This window comes from Oncorhynchus keta, chromosome 35 (assembly GCF_023373465.1).
Source record: "Oncorhynchus keta strain PuntledgeMale-10-30-2019 chromosome 35, Oket_V2, whole genome shotgun sequence".
NCBI classification, from domain to species: domain Eukaryota; kingdom Metazoa; phylum Chordata; class Actinopteri; order Salmoniformes; family Salmonidae; genus Oncorhynchus; species Oncorhynchus keta.
In genome coordinates, this window is record NC_068455.1 from 80,143,636 (window position 1) to 80,161,369 (window position 17,734).

The 17,734-nt window shown below is 44.3% G+C and overlaps 4 protein-coding genes and 1 pseudogene across 7 annotated transcripts in view; 3 read left to right on the top strand and 2 right to left on the bottom strand.

The window, feature by feature from the left end:
* LOC127916340 (saxiphilin-like) overlaps positions 1-9,506 on the top strand; it is a 60,897-nt gene extending 51,391 nt beyond the window's left edge. For both annotated transcript variants that reach the window (XM_052497977.1, XM_052497978.1), the window contains exons 6-7: positions 9,180-9,221; positions 9,362-9,506. In XM_052497977.1, coding sequence (XP_052353937.1) covers positions 9,180-9,221; positions 9,362-9,459 — 140 coding nt within the window. In that variant the 3' untranslated portion in view covers positions 9,460-9,506. The remainder of the gene's footprint in view (positions 1-9,179; positions 9,222-9,361) is intronic.
* LOC127916341 (equistatin-like) overlaps positions 1-15,880 on the bottom strand; it is a 75,423-nt gene extending 59,543 nt beyond the window's left edge. The window contains exon 1 of the mRNA XM_052497987.1: positions 15,798-15,880. The gene's annotated coding sequence lies outside the window, so the exon portion shown is untranslated. The remainder of the gene's footprint in view (positions 1-15,797) is intronic.
* Positions 1-17,734, top strand: part of LOC127916339 (saxiphilin-like) — an 85,077-nt pseudogene that overhangs the window by 59,091 nt on the left and 8,252 nt on the right.
* The window catches only part of LOC118380235 (ladderlectin-like), a 43,441-nt gene that overhangs the window by 9,959 nt on the left and 15,748 nt on the right, over positions 1-17,734 (top strand). The window lies entirely within an intron of this gene.
* Positions 10,686-17,734, bottom strand: part of LOC118382519 (ladderlectin-like) — a 37,006-nt gene continuing 29,957 nt past the window's right edge. Inside the window, exons 1-7 of one of the 3 annotated variants that reach the window (XM_052497982.1) lie at positions 13,883-14,015; positions 12,783-12,903; positions 12,625-12,690; positions 12,384-12,484; positions 11,787-11,963; positions 10,957-11,065; positions 10,686-10,817 (exon numbers count right to left, since the gene is read on the bottom strand). In XM_052497982.1, coding sequence (XP_052353942.1) covers positions 10,726-10,817; positions 10,957-11,065; positions 11,787-11,963; positions 12,384-12,484; positions 12,625-12,682 — 537 coding nt within the window. In that variant the 5' untranslated portion in view covers positions 12,683-12,690; positions 12,783-12,903; positions 13,883-14,015 and the 3' untranslated portion in view covers positions 10,686-10,725. Of the gene's footprint in view, positions 10,818-10,956; positions 11,066-11,786; positions 11,964-12,383; positions 12,485-12,624; positions 12,691-12,782; positions 12,904-13,882; positions 14,016-17,734 lie in introns of those variants that run through there. The other 2 variants (XM_052497981.1, XM_052497983.1) reach the window with 2 other exon arrangements.

The window sequence follows — 17,734 nt, forward strand, 5'->3', positions numbered from 1 at the left end:
TGGAGCGTAGTAGAGAGTCTGCGAGTGTGGCGAGTGTGGCGAGGCTGTGCCCGGCTCCCCGCTCTGCGCTCTGGGCTCGCAGCTCTGCGCTCCTGGGTCAGAGCACCTCAGCCAGACGCTGCACAGGTCCGGACGTGCCTCGCTGTGTGCTAGAGAGCAGCCGAGTGTTCTTGTTGTGCTCTGCGGGTCAGAACGACCCAGCCAGCCGCTGCACAGAGACATAAACTGAACAAGTTCCAGACACGTAACTAACAGAAATGGAATAATGTGTACCTGAACAAAGGGGAGGGGGTCAAAGTCAAAAGTAACAGTCAGTATCTGGTGTGGCCACCAGCTGCATTAAGTACTGCAGTGCATCTCCTCCTCATGGACTGCACCAGATTTGCCCGTTCTTGCTGTGAGATGTTACCCCACTCTTCCACCAAGGCACCTGAGAGTCCCAGAAATGAGAGGAGAGAGATGGCCCTAGCCCTCACCCTCCGATCCAAGGTAGAGAGCGTGCTCAGGGTAGAGAGAGAGCGAGAGGTAGAATACGAGAGAGCAGGTAATCACAGGTAGAGAGAGGTAGAGGCAGGTGGCTTTGGTAGAGAGAGAGACCCAGAGCGCAGAGGTCAGAGCCCTGGTAAGACACAGGGCCTGGAGAGAGAGAGAGCGAGAGCTAGAGCCCTGAAAGAGAGGTAGGGTAGAGCGACAGAGAGGCAGAGCGCAGAGCGACAGAGAGGTAGAGCTGTAGAGCGACAGAGAGGTAGAGTGCGACAGAGAGGTAGAGCGACAGAGAGGTAGAGGTAGAGCGGGCAGAGCCTCGTAGAGGTAGAGCGACAGAGAGGCAGAGGTAGAGCGACAGAGAGGTAGAGGTAGAGCGACAGAGAGGTAGAGTGGCGCAGAGAGCGACAGAGGTAGAGACACTCGAGACTCTCTACTACGCTCAGCACACACTCGCAGAGAGGTAGAGAGGAGCCCTGAAACAGAGGGTAGAGAGACCCGCGACAGAGAGGTAGAGAGAGGTAGGGAGAGAGAGGACCTGGGTCACCCTGACCCCAGGAGAGAGAGGGTAAATGAAAAGACAAGATATTTTGCTAGAGGGTAGAGGGAGAACCATCTTAGAGAGAGAAAAGATTAGAGGGAGAGAGATAGAGACTGCTTTTGACCAGGGCCTAGAGAGTCAGAACTAGTCCAGAGGTAGAGGAATAGGGTTCAGAGAGGTAGAGAGATCCATCGACAGAGAGGTAGAGAAATCGACAGAGAGGTAGAGATTTTTGTGCAATAGCGACAGAGAGGTAGAAAGACCCACGACAGAGAGGTAGAGAACAGAGCCAGGTAGAGAGAGCACAGAGAGGTAGGGCAGGCTAGAGAGAGCGACAGAGAGGTAGAAAGATGCTGAGTGAGAGAGAATAGGTAGAGTGAAAGAGAGAGAGAGAGAGAGGTAGAGTGAAAGAGAAGAGAGAGGTAGAGTGAAAAATGAGAGCACTGAGAGAAACGTAGAGAACCACTTTTGAGAGCTAAGGTAGCTGGTGCTCAGAGAGAGGTAACAGAGCTAGCGAGAGGTGAGAGAGACATGGGTAGACAGACCTAGCTAACATTACCGAGAGGTAGATGGTGCTCAGAACATGGTAGAGATTGCCTGGCTAACTAGCCGGTGCTCAGAAGATGGCTAACATTACCTAGAACTAGCTGGTGCGAGAGGTAGAGAGAGGTAGATTAGAGCTAACTAGCTGGTGCTCATAACATGGCTAACGAGAGGTAGAGAAGGTGGTGCTCAGGTAGACATTACCTAGCTAACTAGCTGGTGCTTAGAACATGGCTAACATTACCTAGGTAGAGAGGTGCTCAGAAGAGGTAGAGAGAGGTAGCTAAGAGCTGGTGTAGAAGATGGCTAACAGAGGTAGAAAGAGCTGAGAGGTAGACATGAGCTAGCATTAGGTAACTAACTAGCTGGGCTAGAACAGGCTAGAGCGAGAGGTAGAGAGAGCGAGAGAGAGGTAGAGAGAGCGAGAGAGAGGTAGAGAGAGCGAGAGAGAGGTAGAGAGAGAGAGAGAGAACATGGCTAGAGAGAAAGAGAGAAGAGCGAGGGAGAGAAATTTTGACAAAATAGAGGGAGGTGTCTGACTGGACGGGTCCTTAAAAGGAGTTGAGAGAGAGGTAGAACTCAACTCAGCAGGCAGGACATAGAGCTAACAGACCCAGTGAAGACCTTTGAAGAAGTGAAGCGACAACTGAATACTTCAGAAGGTGAGATTTCAACATCTGTTCATCTAATACCTGTCTATGTCCCAACTGACTTCCCATTCCCTACGTAGTGAGCTACTTTAGACAAGGGTCCATATTACCTTTGTGGCCATGAGCTATTTAGTTCACTGTGGGTCCTGGTCCAAAGTAGTGCACTACATAGGGGATAAGAAGCCATTTGGGAAGCATCCATGTTCCAATGTCCGTTGGTCGTGTGAGTACCTGTGCCTTGTTGTTTTGGCTTTCGTGCCACTTGTATTGTGCATAGATGATTAGGGGTCTCGTCCCGTGTTGTATCATTGTGTGCTTGTGTTTTCGGGTCTCCTCCTGTGTATTTATTCGAGGTACTCCTCGCTCTTTTGAATGGGTTTCAGCCCTGTGTTTTGTATGTGTTTGCTTGGTCTTCGTACCGGGCCTTTACATGGCACACTGTAATTTGGGAAAATAAAAAAAAAACCTATTATGCATTCCTGTCTCCTTTATAACAATGTGACACTCTCCTCCAGTACCCCCAGTTATACAGTAGGTTATGTACTTAACACAGGGTCTCCTCTCCTCCAGTACCCCCAGCTATACAGTAGGTCATGTACTTAATCTCCTCTCCTCTAGTACCCCCAGCTATACAGTAGGTTATGTACTTAACACAGGGTCTCCTCTCCTCTAGTACCCCCAGCTATACAGTAGGTTATGTACTTAACACAGGGTTTCATATCCTCTCCTCTAGTACCCCCAGCTATACAGTAGGTTATGTACTTAACACAGGGTTTCATATCCTCCAGTACCCCCAGCTATACAGTAGGTTATGTACTTAACACAGGGTCTCCTCTCCTCTAGTACCCCCAGCTATACAGTAGGTTATGTACTTAACACAGGGTTTCATATCCTCCAGTACCCCCAGCTATACAGTAGGTTATGTACTTAACACAGGGTCTCCTATCCTCTCCTCTAGTACCCCCAGCTATACAGTAGGTTATGTACTTAACACAGGGTCTCCTCTCCTCCAGTACCCCCAGCTATACAGTAGGTTATGTACTTAATCTCCTCTCCTCCAGTACCCCCAGCTATACAGTAGGTTATGTACTTAACACAGGGTCTCAACTCTCCTCTAGTACCCCCAGCTATACAGTAGGTTATGTACTTAACACAGGGTTTCATATCCTCTCCTCTAGTACCCCCAGCTATACAGTAGGTTATGTACTTAACACAGGGTTTCATATCCTCTCCTCTAGTACCCCCAGCTATACAGTAGGTTATGTACTTAACACAGGGTCTCCTCTCCTCTAGTACCCCCAGCTATACAGTAGGTTATGTACTTAACACAGGGTTTCATATCCTCCAGTACCCCCAGCTATACAGTAGGTTATGTACTTAACACAGGGTCTCCTCTCCTCCAGTACCCCCAGCTATACAGTAGGTTATGTACTTAACACAGGGTTTCATATCCTCCAGTACCCCCAGCTATACAGTAGGTTATGTACTTAACACAGGGTTTCATATCCTCTAGTACCCCCAGCTATACAGTAGGTTATGTACTCAACACAGGGTTTCATATCCTCTCCTCTAGTACCCCCAGCTATACAGTAGGTTATGTACTTAACACAGGGTTTCATATCCTCCAGTACCCCCAGCTATACAGTAGGTTATGTACTTAACACAGGGTTTCATATCCTCCAGTACCCCCAGCTATACAGTAGGTTATGTACTTAACACAGGGTCTCCTATCCTCTCCTCTAGTACCCCCAGCTATACAGTAGGTTATGTACTTAACACAGGGTTTCATATCCTCCAGTACCCCCAGCTATACAGTAGGTTATGTACTTAACACAGGGTCTCCTATCCTCTCCTCTAGTACCCCCAGCTATACAGTAGGTTATGTACTTAACACAGGGTTTCATATCCTCTCCTCTAGTACCCCCAGCTATACAGTAGGTTATGTACTTAACACAGGGTTTCATATCCTCCAGTACCCCCAGCTATACAGTAGGTTATGTACTTAACACAGGGTTTCATATCCTCTAGTACCCCCAGCTATACAGTAGGTTATGTACTCAACACAGGGTCTCCTATCCTCTCCTCTAGTACCCCCAGCTATACAGTAGGTTATGTACTTAACACAGGGTCCCCTATCCTCTCCTCTAGTACCCCCAGCTATACAGTAGGTTATGTACTTAACACAGGGTCTCCTCTCCTCTAGTACCCCCAGCTATACAGTAGGTTATGTACTTAACACAGGGTCTCCTCTCCTCTAGTACCCCCAGCTATACAGTAGGTTATGTACTTAACACAGGGTCCCCTATCCTCTCCTCTAGTACCCCCAGCCATCCCAGTGATTTGGAGTAATCCAGTACAATCACAGCTGATTAAAATGCTCATCTCTCCTCCAGACTATCACCATGGTGACATTGACCATCATTCTGCTTGTCAGCACAGCTTTTGTTCTGGGAGACACCATTATTCCCATAGGTAAGAGTGACACACCTCACACTGACAGTTGAAGTCTGAAGTTTACATATAGTTAGTTACATACGTTTTTCAACCACTCCACAAATGTATTTTTAACAAACTATCGTTTTGGCAAGTCAGTTAGGACATCTACTTCGTGCATGACACAGGTCATTTTTACAACAATTGTTAACAGACAGATTATTTCACTTATAATCCACTGTATCACAATTCCAGTGGGTCAGAAGTTTACATACACTAAGTTGACTATGCCTTTAAACAGCCTGGAAAATTCCAGAAAATGATGTCATGGCTTTAGAAGCTTCTGATGGGCTTATTGACATAATTTGAGTCAATTGGAGGTGTACCTGTGGATGTATTTCAAGGCCTACCTTCAAACTCAGTGCCTCTTTGCTTGTCATCATGGGAAAATCAAAATGAATCAGCCAAGAAAAGTCTGGTTCATCCTTGGGAGCAATTTCAAAATGCCTGAAGGTACCATGTTCATCTGTACAAACAATAGTACGGAAGTATAAACACCATGGGACCACGCAGCCGTCATACCGCTCAGGAAGGAGACGCGTTCTGTCTCCTAGAGATGAACGTACTTTGGTGCGAAAAGTGCAAATGAATCCCAGAACAACAGCAAAGGACCTTGTGAACATGGTAGCAGCACAACATGGTAGCAGAACATCATGACAACAACATGGTAGCAGAACATCATGACAACAACATGGTAGCAGCACAACATGACAACAACATGGTAGCAGCACAACATGGTAGCAGAACAACATGGTAGCAGCACAACATGGTAGCAGAACATCATGACAACAACATGGTAGCAGAACATCATGACAACAACATGGTAGCAGAACATCATGACAACAACATGGTAGCAGAACATCATGACAACAACATGGTAGCAGCACAACATGGTAGCAGAACATCATGACAACAACATGGTAGCAGCACAACATGGTAGCAGAACATCATGACAACAACATGGTAGCAGAACATCATGACAACAACATGGCAGCAGCACAACATGACAACAACATGGTAGCAGCACAACATGGTAGCAGAACATCATGACAACAACATGGTAGCAGAACATCATGACAACAACATGGTAGCAGCACAACATGGTAGCAGAACATCATGACAACAACATGGTAGCAGAACATCATGACAACAACATGGCAGCAGCACATCATGACAACAACATGGTAGCAGCACAACATGGTAGCAGAACATCATGACAACAACATGGTAGCAGAACATCATGACAACAACATGGTAGCAGCACAACATGGCAGCAGCACAACATGGTAGCAGCACAACATGGCAACAACATGGTAGCAGCACAACATGGTAGCAGTACATCATGACAACAACATGGTAGCAGCACAACATGGCAGCAGCACAACATGGTAGCAGCACAACATGGTAGCAGCACAACATGGCAGCAGCACAACATGGTAGCAGAACATCATGACAACAACATGGTAGCAGCACAACATGGCAGAACAACATGACAACAACATGGTAGCAGCACAACATGGCAGCAGCACAACATGACAACATGGTAGCAGCACAACATGACAACAACAACATGTAGCAGCACAACATGGCAGCAACATGGTAGCAGCACAACATGGTAGCAGCACATGGCAGCAGCACAACATGACAACAACATGGTAGCAGCACATGGCAGCAGCACAACATGACAACAACATGGTAGCAGAACATCATGACAACAACATGGTAGCAGCACAACATGGCAGCAGCACAACATGACAACATGGTAGCAGCACAACATGACAACAACATGGTAGCAGCACAACATGGCAGCAACATGGTAGCAGCACAACATGGTAGCAGCACATGGCAGCAGCACAACATGACAACAACATGGTAGCAGCACAACATGGTAGCAGCACAACATGGTAGCAGAACATCATGACAACAACATGGTAGCAGAACATCATGACAACAACATGGTAGCAGCACAACATGGTAGCAGAACATCATGACAACAACATGGTAGCAGAACATCATGACAACAACATGGTAGCAGAACATCATGACAACAACATGGTAGCAGAACATCATGACAACAACATGGTAGCAGCACAACACATGGTACAAAGGGCAAGATGGTAGAGACAACAGCACAAAGGGCAAGAAGGTAGAGACAACAGCACAAAGGGCAAGAAGGTAGAGACAACAGCACAAAGGGCAAGAAGGTAGAGACAACAGCACAAAGGGCAAGAAGGTAGAGACAACAGCACAAAGGGCAAGAAGGTAGAGACAACAGCACAAAGGGCAAGAAGGTAGAAACAACAGCACAAAGGGCAAGAAGGTAGAGACAACAGCACAAAGGGCAAGAAGGTAGAAACAACAGCACAAAGGGCAAGAAGGTAGAGACAACAGCACAAAGGGCAAGAAGGTAGAGACAACAATACATCAGGCGAAGCAGCCACAACTGTCAGTAAGAGTGTCCATGATTGAGTATTTTAATGAAGAGATTGAGATAAAACTGTCCAGTTTGAGTATTTGTTGCAGCTCGTTCCAGTCACTAGCTGCAGCAAACTGAAAAGATGAGCGACCCAGGGATGTGTATGCTTTGGGGACCTTTAACAGAATGTGACTTGCAGAACAGGTGTTGTATGTGGAGGATGAGGGCTGCAGTTGATATCTCAGATAGGGAGAGTGAGGCCTAAGAGGGATTTATAAATAAGCATCAACCAGTGGGTCTTGCAACGGGTATACAGAGATGACCGGTTTACAGAGGAGTATAGAGTGCAGTGATGTGTCCTATAAGGAGCATTGGTGGCAAATCTGATGGCCAATTGGTAAAGAACATCTAGCCGCTCGAGAGCACCCTTACCTGCCGATCTATAAATTATGTCTCCGTAATCTAGCATGGGTAGGAGGGTCATCTGAATCAGGGTTAGTTTGGCAGCTGGGGTGAAAGAGGAGCGATTACGATATAGCAAACCAAGTCCAGATTTAACTTAAGCCTACAGCTTTGATATGTGCTGAGAGAAGGACAGTGTATAGTCTAGCCAAACTCCCAAGTACTTGTATGAGGTGACTACCTCAAGCTCTAAACTCTCAGAGGTAGTAATCACACCTGTGGGGAGAGGGGCATCCTTCTTACCAAACCACATGACCTTTGTTTTGGAGGTGTTCAGAACAAGGTTAAGGGCAGAGGAAGCTTGTTGGACACTGAAAGCTTTGTTGTAGAGCCTTTAACACAAAATCCTGGGAGGGGCCAGCTGAGTATAAGACTGTATCATCTGCATATAAATGGATGAGAGCTTCCTACTGCCTGAGCTATGTCGTTTAGGTAAATTGAGAAGAGCGTGGGGCCTAGGATTGAGCCTTGGGGTACACCCTTGGTGACAGGCAGCAGCTGAGACAGCAGATGTTCTGACATTATACACTGCACTCTTTGAGAGAGGTAGTTAGCAAACCAGGCCAACGACACCTCAGAGACACCAATACTCCTTCACCGGCCCACAAGAATGGAATGGTGTACTGTATCAAAAGCTTTGGCCAGGTCAATAAAAATATCAGCACAGTATTGCTTAGAATCAAGGGCAATGCTGACATCATTGAGGACCTTTAAGGTTGCAGTGACACATTCATAATTTGTAAGTCGCTCTGGATAAGAGCGTCTGCTAAATGACTTAAATGTAAATGTAATAACCTGAGTGGAAACTAGATTGCATACCAGAGAGAACACTATAGACATCAAGAGAGCCAGTCAGTTGATTATTGACAAGTTTTTCAAAACGATTGATAAACAGGGCAAAATAGAAATAGGCCTATAACAGTTAGGATCAGCTTGATCTCCCCCTTTAAATAAAGGACGAACCGTGGATGTCTTCCAAGCAATGGGAACCTCCCTAGAGAGAAGAGACAGGTTCAAAAGGTCAGCCGTGACACCAGATAAATTAAGGTTGTGCCCAAGGGCTCAAGGGCATAGACAGATATTTCAACTTCTCATCTCAGGGATTCAAACTAGCAACCTTTGTGTTACTGGCACAACTCTCTAACCGCTAGGCTACCCGAGACTCCTCTTGTTCCAGAGATGTATGTTGATGTATAAGATTGAGATTGACAGCCCAAGCTTCCAGAATGTATGTCCAGAAATGTATCATATGTCCATACATTGTCCAGCAATGTTATGTCATGTCCACATTACAATGTATGTTACCTGTCTATCAAGATGGCATCTACCACGTCAAGACCCGCTGTGAGCGTGCTAGAGATGCCGCGACACATGGACCAATTGGAGGCTTCATCCCCACTTGTGACGACTATGGACAATACACCCCTGAGCAATGTTGGGGCTCTACAGGTTAACATGCACACACACACACACACACACTATAAATTTTCCAATTCAGTTGTACGTGACAATTCAATGTGTTACAGTAAAATGTATATTTGTGTAAATATTGTATTATGTAACAGGATACTAACATGTCTCTTTCTGGTAGGTTACTGTTGGTGTGTGAACAGTTCTGGACAGAAGATCCCGGGTACTGACACTCCACCAGGCAGTGCTAGCAACTGCTAGCAACTGTTCCACCAAGGTGTATACACACAACACACACACTAAATCTTATTTCTTTGCAGCTGGTTCTGGATGTTGTTCATGTTGTTTTGTCTGTAATTGTAGATGTGGACGTAGATGAAAAGCGTTGGAACGAAGACGTTGAAGACTTGACAGTTGTCTTTGCTGTACTACAGGAACTAATTCACTTTACATACAAATAAAATGAATCCAGAGATTAAACTGTTGATGTGATATGCTGAACAATTTATGAACCTGTCAAATTAATAGTTTACCTTCGATCGGATGTTTTCACTCACGAGACTCCCAGTTACACAATAAATGTTCCCCTATTTGTTTGGCACATTATGTTCAGAAATCCACAGGAAAGAGGCACGACGACAAATTCCAAATAGTTTCCGTATGGTCCACAGAAACATGGCAAACTTTTATAATCCTCAGGATAAAATACATAATCGATAATATCAACCGCAACGGTCTTGTTCAGTAGGAGAGGGAACAGCAATAGCTTCCCAAACTCTGTTGCGTGAGCAGAACTCATGTGAACACTTGACGGATGTTATTGTTCTGGCTCATTTTTCAAAATAAAACCCTGAAACTGGCTGAAGACTGTTTACAACTTGAGGAAGTGATCGGAAAAGGAAGCTGGTTGATATCCCTTTAAGTGGCGCAAAGGGAGGCTATGGAACACTGAGTTAAAAATAGAAGCCACTTCCTGGTTTGATATTCCTCAGGGTTTCACCTGCAATATCAGTTTTGTTATTCACAGACAATATTTTGACAGTTTTGGAAACTTGAATGTTTTCTATCCCATACCAATATGCATACATTAGCAACTGAGACTGAGGAGCTGGCTGTTTACAATGGGCACCTTTTCATCCAAGCTACTCAATACTGCCCCCTGCAGCCATAAGTTAAACATGTATTTTGCACCTTCAGTATCCTAAACATACTGTGTCATTTCACAGGTCTACATTTATGACAGTTATGTCCTGGTGGCACAGTAAAGCATAGCACTTGCAACATAAAGGTTGTGGGTTTGAGTTCCACAGGGGACAGGAAGAAAGATTACCAACTACAACATGTGTTATGATGCAGAGTTTCAGGTGAAGTGTTACAGGTTGTACTTAGTGCCAAGTTGACACAGGTTTTGTACTTATGTTTGACAAATACATTTTGGGATGCGAATGTACCTTTTAGAAAGCTCTCAAAACATGGGACAATTTCAGCAGTATGATTCATAGTCAATAACTCATGAGACAAAAAAATAGCGTCCACATTTTATTGGCAGCAAACAATTCCTCAACATTTGGTTAGTAACAGACTTCATTTAACAGCAACTAAGTATTTTGATGTGTAGTTACCATGAAAAGGTTGCAGACACTACGGAATAGCATTGCTGCTTCTGATGTGTAGACGTTACCATGAAGTATTAAGGGTGCAGACACTACGGAATAGCATTGCTGCTTCTAATGTATAGTCTGGCGGAGAGGCAGGAGTCTCAGGGAGCACACAGAGGGCAAGCTACTTCCACATAAAGCATTGTTCCAGCGCTTCTGACCTGAAGATGAAACACAGAACACAGATACTCAGCTGTACAGACAGTAGGAAAGTCCACAGGAGACATTCATTAGTTAAATTAACTAGGAATAAGTTTTATTTGATGACTGGATCAGTGAATGATACTGGGTTTACTGTACCTCCAAAGTTGATATGAATACAAGTCTCGATGGCACCAGCACCAGGCCTTCCTTCAGCCCAGTTCTGGTGATCAAAGTCGGAGCCATCACTCCAGAACCACCGCCTGTCCTGAGGGGGGGGGGGAAAGTGGGGTTTGAGAATAAAGACTAAATGTAGTCCTTCCTCTACCACCTGAAAACAAACAGTTTAAGCTACCACTACTTCAAAACCCACCAACTGGGACTGTTGCTTGTGTAATGAACCTACAGTCGACTCCTCACATTTGCAATCATCCCGATGCCTTTCAAAGACTATAACAAGTACACAACCTTTGAAGCTAGAAACCCCATACACGTGGTTACAAGACTGTATGGAAGAGATTACTTTGATCAAATTTATACTTACCTAGAAACATTTTACATGAGTATAAAGGCCTCCTGAAGTTGACAGTAAAATAATTTAGCAGACTCATCTAGAATGACCTACAGGGTCAATTAGGATTAAGGGCGTTGCTCAAGGGCACATCAGATTTCACGGAGTGAGCTCTGGGATTCAAACTAGCCTTTATTGGCCAACGGCGAGGCTACCTGTCGCATGGCAACTCTTGATATTTTATATGGAAACCATTACAATAGCTGTTAAAAAGCAGCAGCTCCTCTTCCTGGGGTCCACACAAAATGACATTAGAACTACTCAGACAGAACTACATAATCAAATTACAGGTGGCCTACGTGCCACATCTCCCATTTTTAACCAGGTTTGCTGTTCACTTGAGCAATATGAGATGGAACGGAGTTCCTTGCAATAATGGCTCTATATATATATATCACTGTAGGCTTAATGGTCCCACCTTAACAGAATAAAATCCACCAATCCAGGTAGGAGGGAAACTAACAGTCTTGACCAAGACCAACGCCTGTAGAAACTGGTCCTCCTCGGAGCTGTGCACAGATGCCAGGTTTGCGCCAAGGTACTCGACAACGTTGGGTACAGACACCAGTTGATCACCAAGGGACACACAGTACCGCTAGAGAAGAAAGTATTTATTTAACTAGGCAAGTCAGTTAAGAAAAGTATTATCTACAGTAACAGCCAAGCAGTAGATGGGAACAAAGACATTTCATGTATTAGTCAGTCAGCCTTGCTGAGAATTTGTCTTCTGGACTCTCAACCAAATATTGACCATCGCAACTAATTCCTTTTTAAAACTCTTAAAGATACTAGTTCATCTCCATCTTAAGCCATGTCCTGTGGGTTCCAATATACAGGAGGCACGACTCCACATTAAATATTCAAAATATATAGAAAATTCCCATCTTAAAGGGAAGTTCAGTATTTCACATCAGTCATGTGTTGCAGTTTAAGAAAGTATCACCTTTAAGGTGTCAAAGAGCTCATTTCAACTACACTTCCCCTTCAAATACACATTAGATGGTAAGGGTGATACCTCTGCTTCAGGCCAGCTCCTCGTAGTCTTTACAAACATTAAACAGATTGATCCATATTTGGTCCAACCGGAAGGACACAAGTCTTCTTCTATCAATGCATCTGTAAGGAGAAGTTACATGTGGCTTTAAAGGCTATTGGAGAAAGATCTACAAATCAGAGCTACAATATTATTTGTAGATCATCCAGTCACCTCTGCTACAAGAAATATACAGAACGAGTCAAGAAAAGTAGACTCTTACTTGCATCTCCCAGAGCAAAGGCAGCACTGAGAAGCAGAAGACTGGTCAACATGGTCATGGAATCTCCTGAGAGAAACAGAGTGAATCCATCAAAACCAGATTCAACTCAACATACAGTAGATTAGAACAGGAATATGTCTGCTTTCCTAAATGCCAACCTATTCCCTAAACAGGGTTGAGGAGAATTTCTAGGCAGGTATTTCTCTCCACTCAGACAGATGTAATAGAGTTCAAATTCCCAAATGTAGAAATGTCATTCAGGTTTGGTTATGGCCAAATCTGTCAGAAGACAAGCATTATGATTTAACACAGTTATATTCTGCTTCTTTTATTTTACAACAAAAATAAAAGCAAAGTACAAAATGATGTCAGGTAAGGCTTAGTGGCTTGTAACACCAGTAGGTAAGGCTTAGTGACTTGTAACACCAGTAGGGAAGGCTTAGTGGCTTGTAACACCAGTAGGGAAGGCTTAGTGACTTGTAACACCAGTAGGGAAGGCTTAGTGACTTGTAACACCAGTAGGGAAGGCTTAGTGGCTTGTAACACCAGTAGGGAAGGCTTAGTGGCTTGTAACACCAGTAGGGAAGGCTTAGTGGCTTGTAACACCAGTAGGTAAGGCTCAGTGGCTTGTAACACCAGTAGGGAAGGCTTAGTGGCTTGTAACACCAGTAGGTAAGGCTCAGTGGCTTGTAACACCAGTAGGGAAGGCTTAGTGGCTTTTAACACCAGTAGGTAAGGTAAAATGGCCACCAGGAAAGGCTGTGATAAGTTGTTATCGTGCTGGAGGAATACACCACAGCCCAATATTAGATGACATGGTTCAATAAGGTACCTGCTAGCAGCATGGGGTCCCACCTCTGAAGAGCTATCCATAATACACTAGATGGTTCTGATAAAGCACCATTTACAGCACTGAGCAGTGATCAATAACTACATCTAGTTTAGACAAGGCCCATCCAAATATGGCAGCCAATGTTTTGTTCTGGCTTTGCACGTCCATGTTTCCCCTACTTCCAGTCTGGCCCAGCATGGTGCCCATATTGTGAGGGTGATTAGCTAGACAGCTGCGCACATGGAAACCAATCAGAACAGTCTACAGGATTATAGATGTAAGACACATTCTGCTAGCAGGAACCATCATTATACCATGTCTCATCTCACAAGCTGTAACACTTCCCTTACAGTTAAATTAAACAGGATATTACACCCCAATGCAGGAAGTTAAAACCCTAGAAAAGTTACAATAGCAGGAACTTACTTTAGCCAATCAACAACAGGAACACTAAAGGAACTGGGACACCACAAATGCTGAACAAACCCAAGCAGAACAAGTTGCTTATATACCAGAAGAATGGAAGAGGAATTGGTGATTAGCAGAGTGAGTTCAGGTGTGGTGAGTTAGCAGGAAAGGGGCGTGTCCAGAGGGTAATTGGGAGTTCAATTATGCCCACTGAATGCATTTTTTAATGATCATATTCAAATAGTTGTTTTGCAGGACAAGGTTTATTGTGACTTTCAAGAATGCCGGACTTGCTTCACCTTGCTCTTCTGGTAGGCTCGATGCAAGTTTCACCATCCAATTATTGCAGACATACAATGCAGTTCCACCATGGCACGGACCATGATGATACCTTGGTGCAGACCATTATGATACCTTGGTGCAGACCATGGTGATACCTTGGTGCAGACCATGGTGATACCTTGGTGCAGACCATGATGATACCTTGGCACAGACCATGGTGATACCCTGGCGCAGACCATGGTGATACCTTGGCGCAGACCATTGTGATACCTTGGTGCAGACCATGATGATACCTTGGCACGGACAATTTGTTTATTCTACACTCTAGGTACATTTTGTTTTTGTTGGGGGGTGAAGTTACTACGTCCAGTTGTTTTTATCGACACAACAGTTCAACGGAATCTCACTGTTGCAGGCAATTCTTACATCTATTTTCTATGCAAATTTTCTAAATGTCGACAAAAAAATGAAAGCTGAAGGTCTGGAGGAGAGAGAGTGAAAGTAGAACCAGGGTTTGTTGTTGGGAGAGAGGTAATGGAGAGGGGAGAGGTTTGGTGAGGAGATGAGGAAGGGAGAGAGGAGGAAGGGAGAGAGGATAGGGTAGGGGAAGACAGGATGAGGGGAGAGAGGAATATGAGAGAGGAGAGGATGAGGGGAGAGAGGAATATGGGAGAGGAGAGGTGAGGAGAGGATGAGGGGAGAGAGGTATATGGGAGAGGAGAGGTGAGGAGAGGATGAGGGGAGAGAGGAATATGGGAGAGGTGAGGAAAGGAGGAGGGGGGAGAGGTATATGAGAGAGGAGATGTTAGGTGAGGAGAAGAGAGGAGGAAAGATGATGGATCAAGGTGTTAAAGGGATGTTGTGCGATTTTGGCAATTTAGCCCTCTTTCATTAGTTTTGAAGGAAGTTTTGAAATGAACTACTATAGCTTCAACACAATTGCTAACTATGAGAGCAGATGCCAAAGACTTCCAGTCATTGCGCTGACGTGAGTTAGCGATCGCTGGAAAAACTACCTTCAAAGTCCTTCAAATGGCATGCAGAGACAAAACCTGACTCCGTGTAAGAAGAAAAGGGTTTTAATTTGCCAAAATATTGCAATATCCCTTTAAGTACATAACCTACTGTATAGCTGGGGGTAGTGGAGGAGAGTGTCACATTATTATAAAGGAGACAGGAATGCGTAATAGGGTTTTTTATTTTCCCAAATTACAGTGTGCTATGTAAAGGCACGGGGACGAAGACCAAGCAAACACATATACAAAACACAGGGCTGAGACCCATTCAAAAGAGCGAGGAGTACCTCGAATAAATACACAGGAGGAGACCCGAAAACACAAGCACACAATGATACAACACGGGACGAGACCCCTAATCATCTATGCACAATACAAGTGGCACGAAAGCCAAAACAACAAGGCACAGGTACTCACACGACCAACGGACATTGGAACATGGATGCTTCCCAAATGGCTTCTTATCCCCTATGTAGTGCACTACTTTGGACCAGGACCCACAGTGAACTAAATAGAGAATAGCTCATGGCCACAAAGGTAATATGGACCCTTGTCTAAAGTAGCTCACTACGTAGGGAATGGGAAGTCAGTTGGGACATAGACAGGTATTAGATGAACAGATGTTGAAATCTCACCTTCTGAAGTCTTCAGTTGTCGCTTCACTTCTTCAAAGGTCTTCACTGGGTCTCTCTCTCTATGTCCTGCCTGTGAGTTGAGTTCTACCTCTCTCTCAACTCCTTTTTAAGGACCTGTCCAGTCAGACCCCTCCCTCTATTTTGTCAAAATTCTCTCTCTCTCTCTCTCTCTCTCTCTCTCTCGCTCTACCTCTCTCTCTCTCGCTCTACCTCTCTCTCTCTCTCTCTCTCTACCTCTCTCTCTCGCTTTACCTCTCTCTCTTGCTCTCTCTCTCTACCGCTGTCATCCTTCAATTCTCCATACTTTCTGTCCAGCCCAACACTGCTGGACCTATCTGACATCTACCTTTTTGACAGGGTTGGGGTCAATTCAAAGTGAAGGTATTCAACTTTTGCAACACAGTCATGTGTTACATATTGGGTCACAATATTGTTATGAAGAGACTTAATTCTACCTAATTGAAGCTGATGAAGATGTAGTCTGAAGTGCATTACAATGTCTTGGAAACACAATGCTATTTCAGAAGGAGATAAATAATGAGCAGGAAAACCTTTTGTCCTCATTGTGATGTCACCAGATAGACTTTAGATGCAGCATCAATTTAACTATAAGTTCTGGAATGTTAAATTCATTTGAATTAACTGCTGTCTGTCTAATTGATCTTTTGCCCCAGAATGTTGGGCAACTGATCGTAGCAACTGACGTAGCAGCTGTCGTCAAGCCCAACACCTTGGACAAGCTCATGAAACATGAAATCCATTGAGAGGATTACATAAAAGGTAGAGTTTTCATTGAAAAACTAATAGTTTAAATTGCTAAATATTTTAAATATTTTAACAGTGCACCAGGGATACTTGCTACTGTGATTCCTTATTTTGTTATATTGTTTGCTGGCTCAGCTGGTTAGCGAGCTCTGTCTCATTGACAACCCAATGTTGCTAATGGCCAGCTATCTATCCTGTTAATATAACTTGTTTTGTTAGCTAGGTAATGTTAGCCATGTTATGAGCACCAGCTAGTTAGCTAGGTAATGTTAGCCATGTTATGAGCACCAGCTAGTTAGCTAGGTAATGTTAGCCATGTTATGAGCACCAACTAGTTAGCTAGGTAATGTTAGCCATGTTATAAGCACCAGCTAGTTAGCTAGGTAATGTTAGCCATGTTATGAGCACCAGCTTGTTAGCCAGGCAATGTTAGCCATGTTATGAGCACCAGCTAGTTAGCTAGGTAATGCTAGCTAGGTATGTTAGCCATGTTATGAGCACCAGCTAGTTAGCTAGGTAATGTTAGCCATGTTATGAGCACCGGCTAGTTAGCCAGGCAATGTTAGCCATGTTTTGAGCACCATCTAGTTAGCTAGGTAATGTTAGCTAGGTATGTTAGCCATGTTATGAGCACCAGCTCGTTAGCTAGGCAATGTTAGCCATGTTATGAGCACCAGCTAGTTAGCTAGGTAATGTTAGCCATGTTATGAGCACCAGCTAGTTAGCTCCAAAAGTGGTTGGTAACGTTTGGCTGCATGCCGACAGTGCATTCAGAGCCATTCATTTAAATAATCGACTTGTATTTTTGTTCCAGAGTTTCCTGGTCTTTGCATTAACAAGATATTCATTTCCAGCATCTTTCAGACCATTGAAAATGCAAAAAAAAAAAAGAGAGGAGGACAGGCACAGCCTGCCCCACCGCTACCAATGATTCTCAGCTAGCGGTGGCCAATGTTAGCAGAAGTTTGCAGTGGGTTTTTACATAATCGTAGTGCAAAAGTATTGCACAAAAATACCATCAACCACATAATCTCAGTGTGATTTAATTTAAAACAGGACAATGGAATAGATGGATGAGGTATGTTCCAAATAGAACCCTATTCCTTACATAGTGGACTAGTTGTGACCCTATAGGCCCTGGTCAAAAGCAGTGTACTATGTTGGGAATGTCT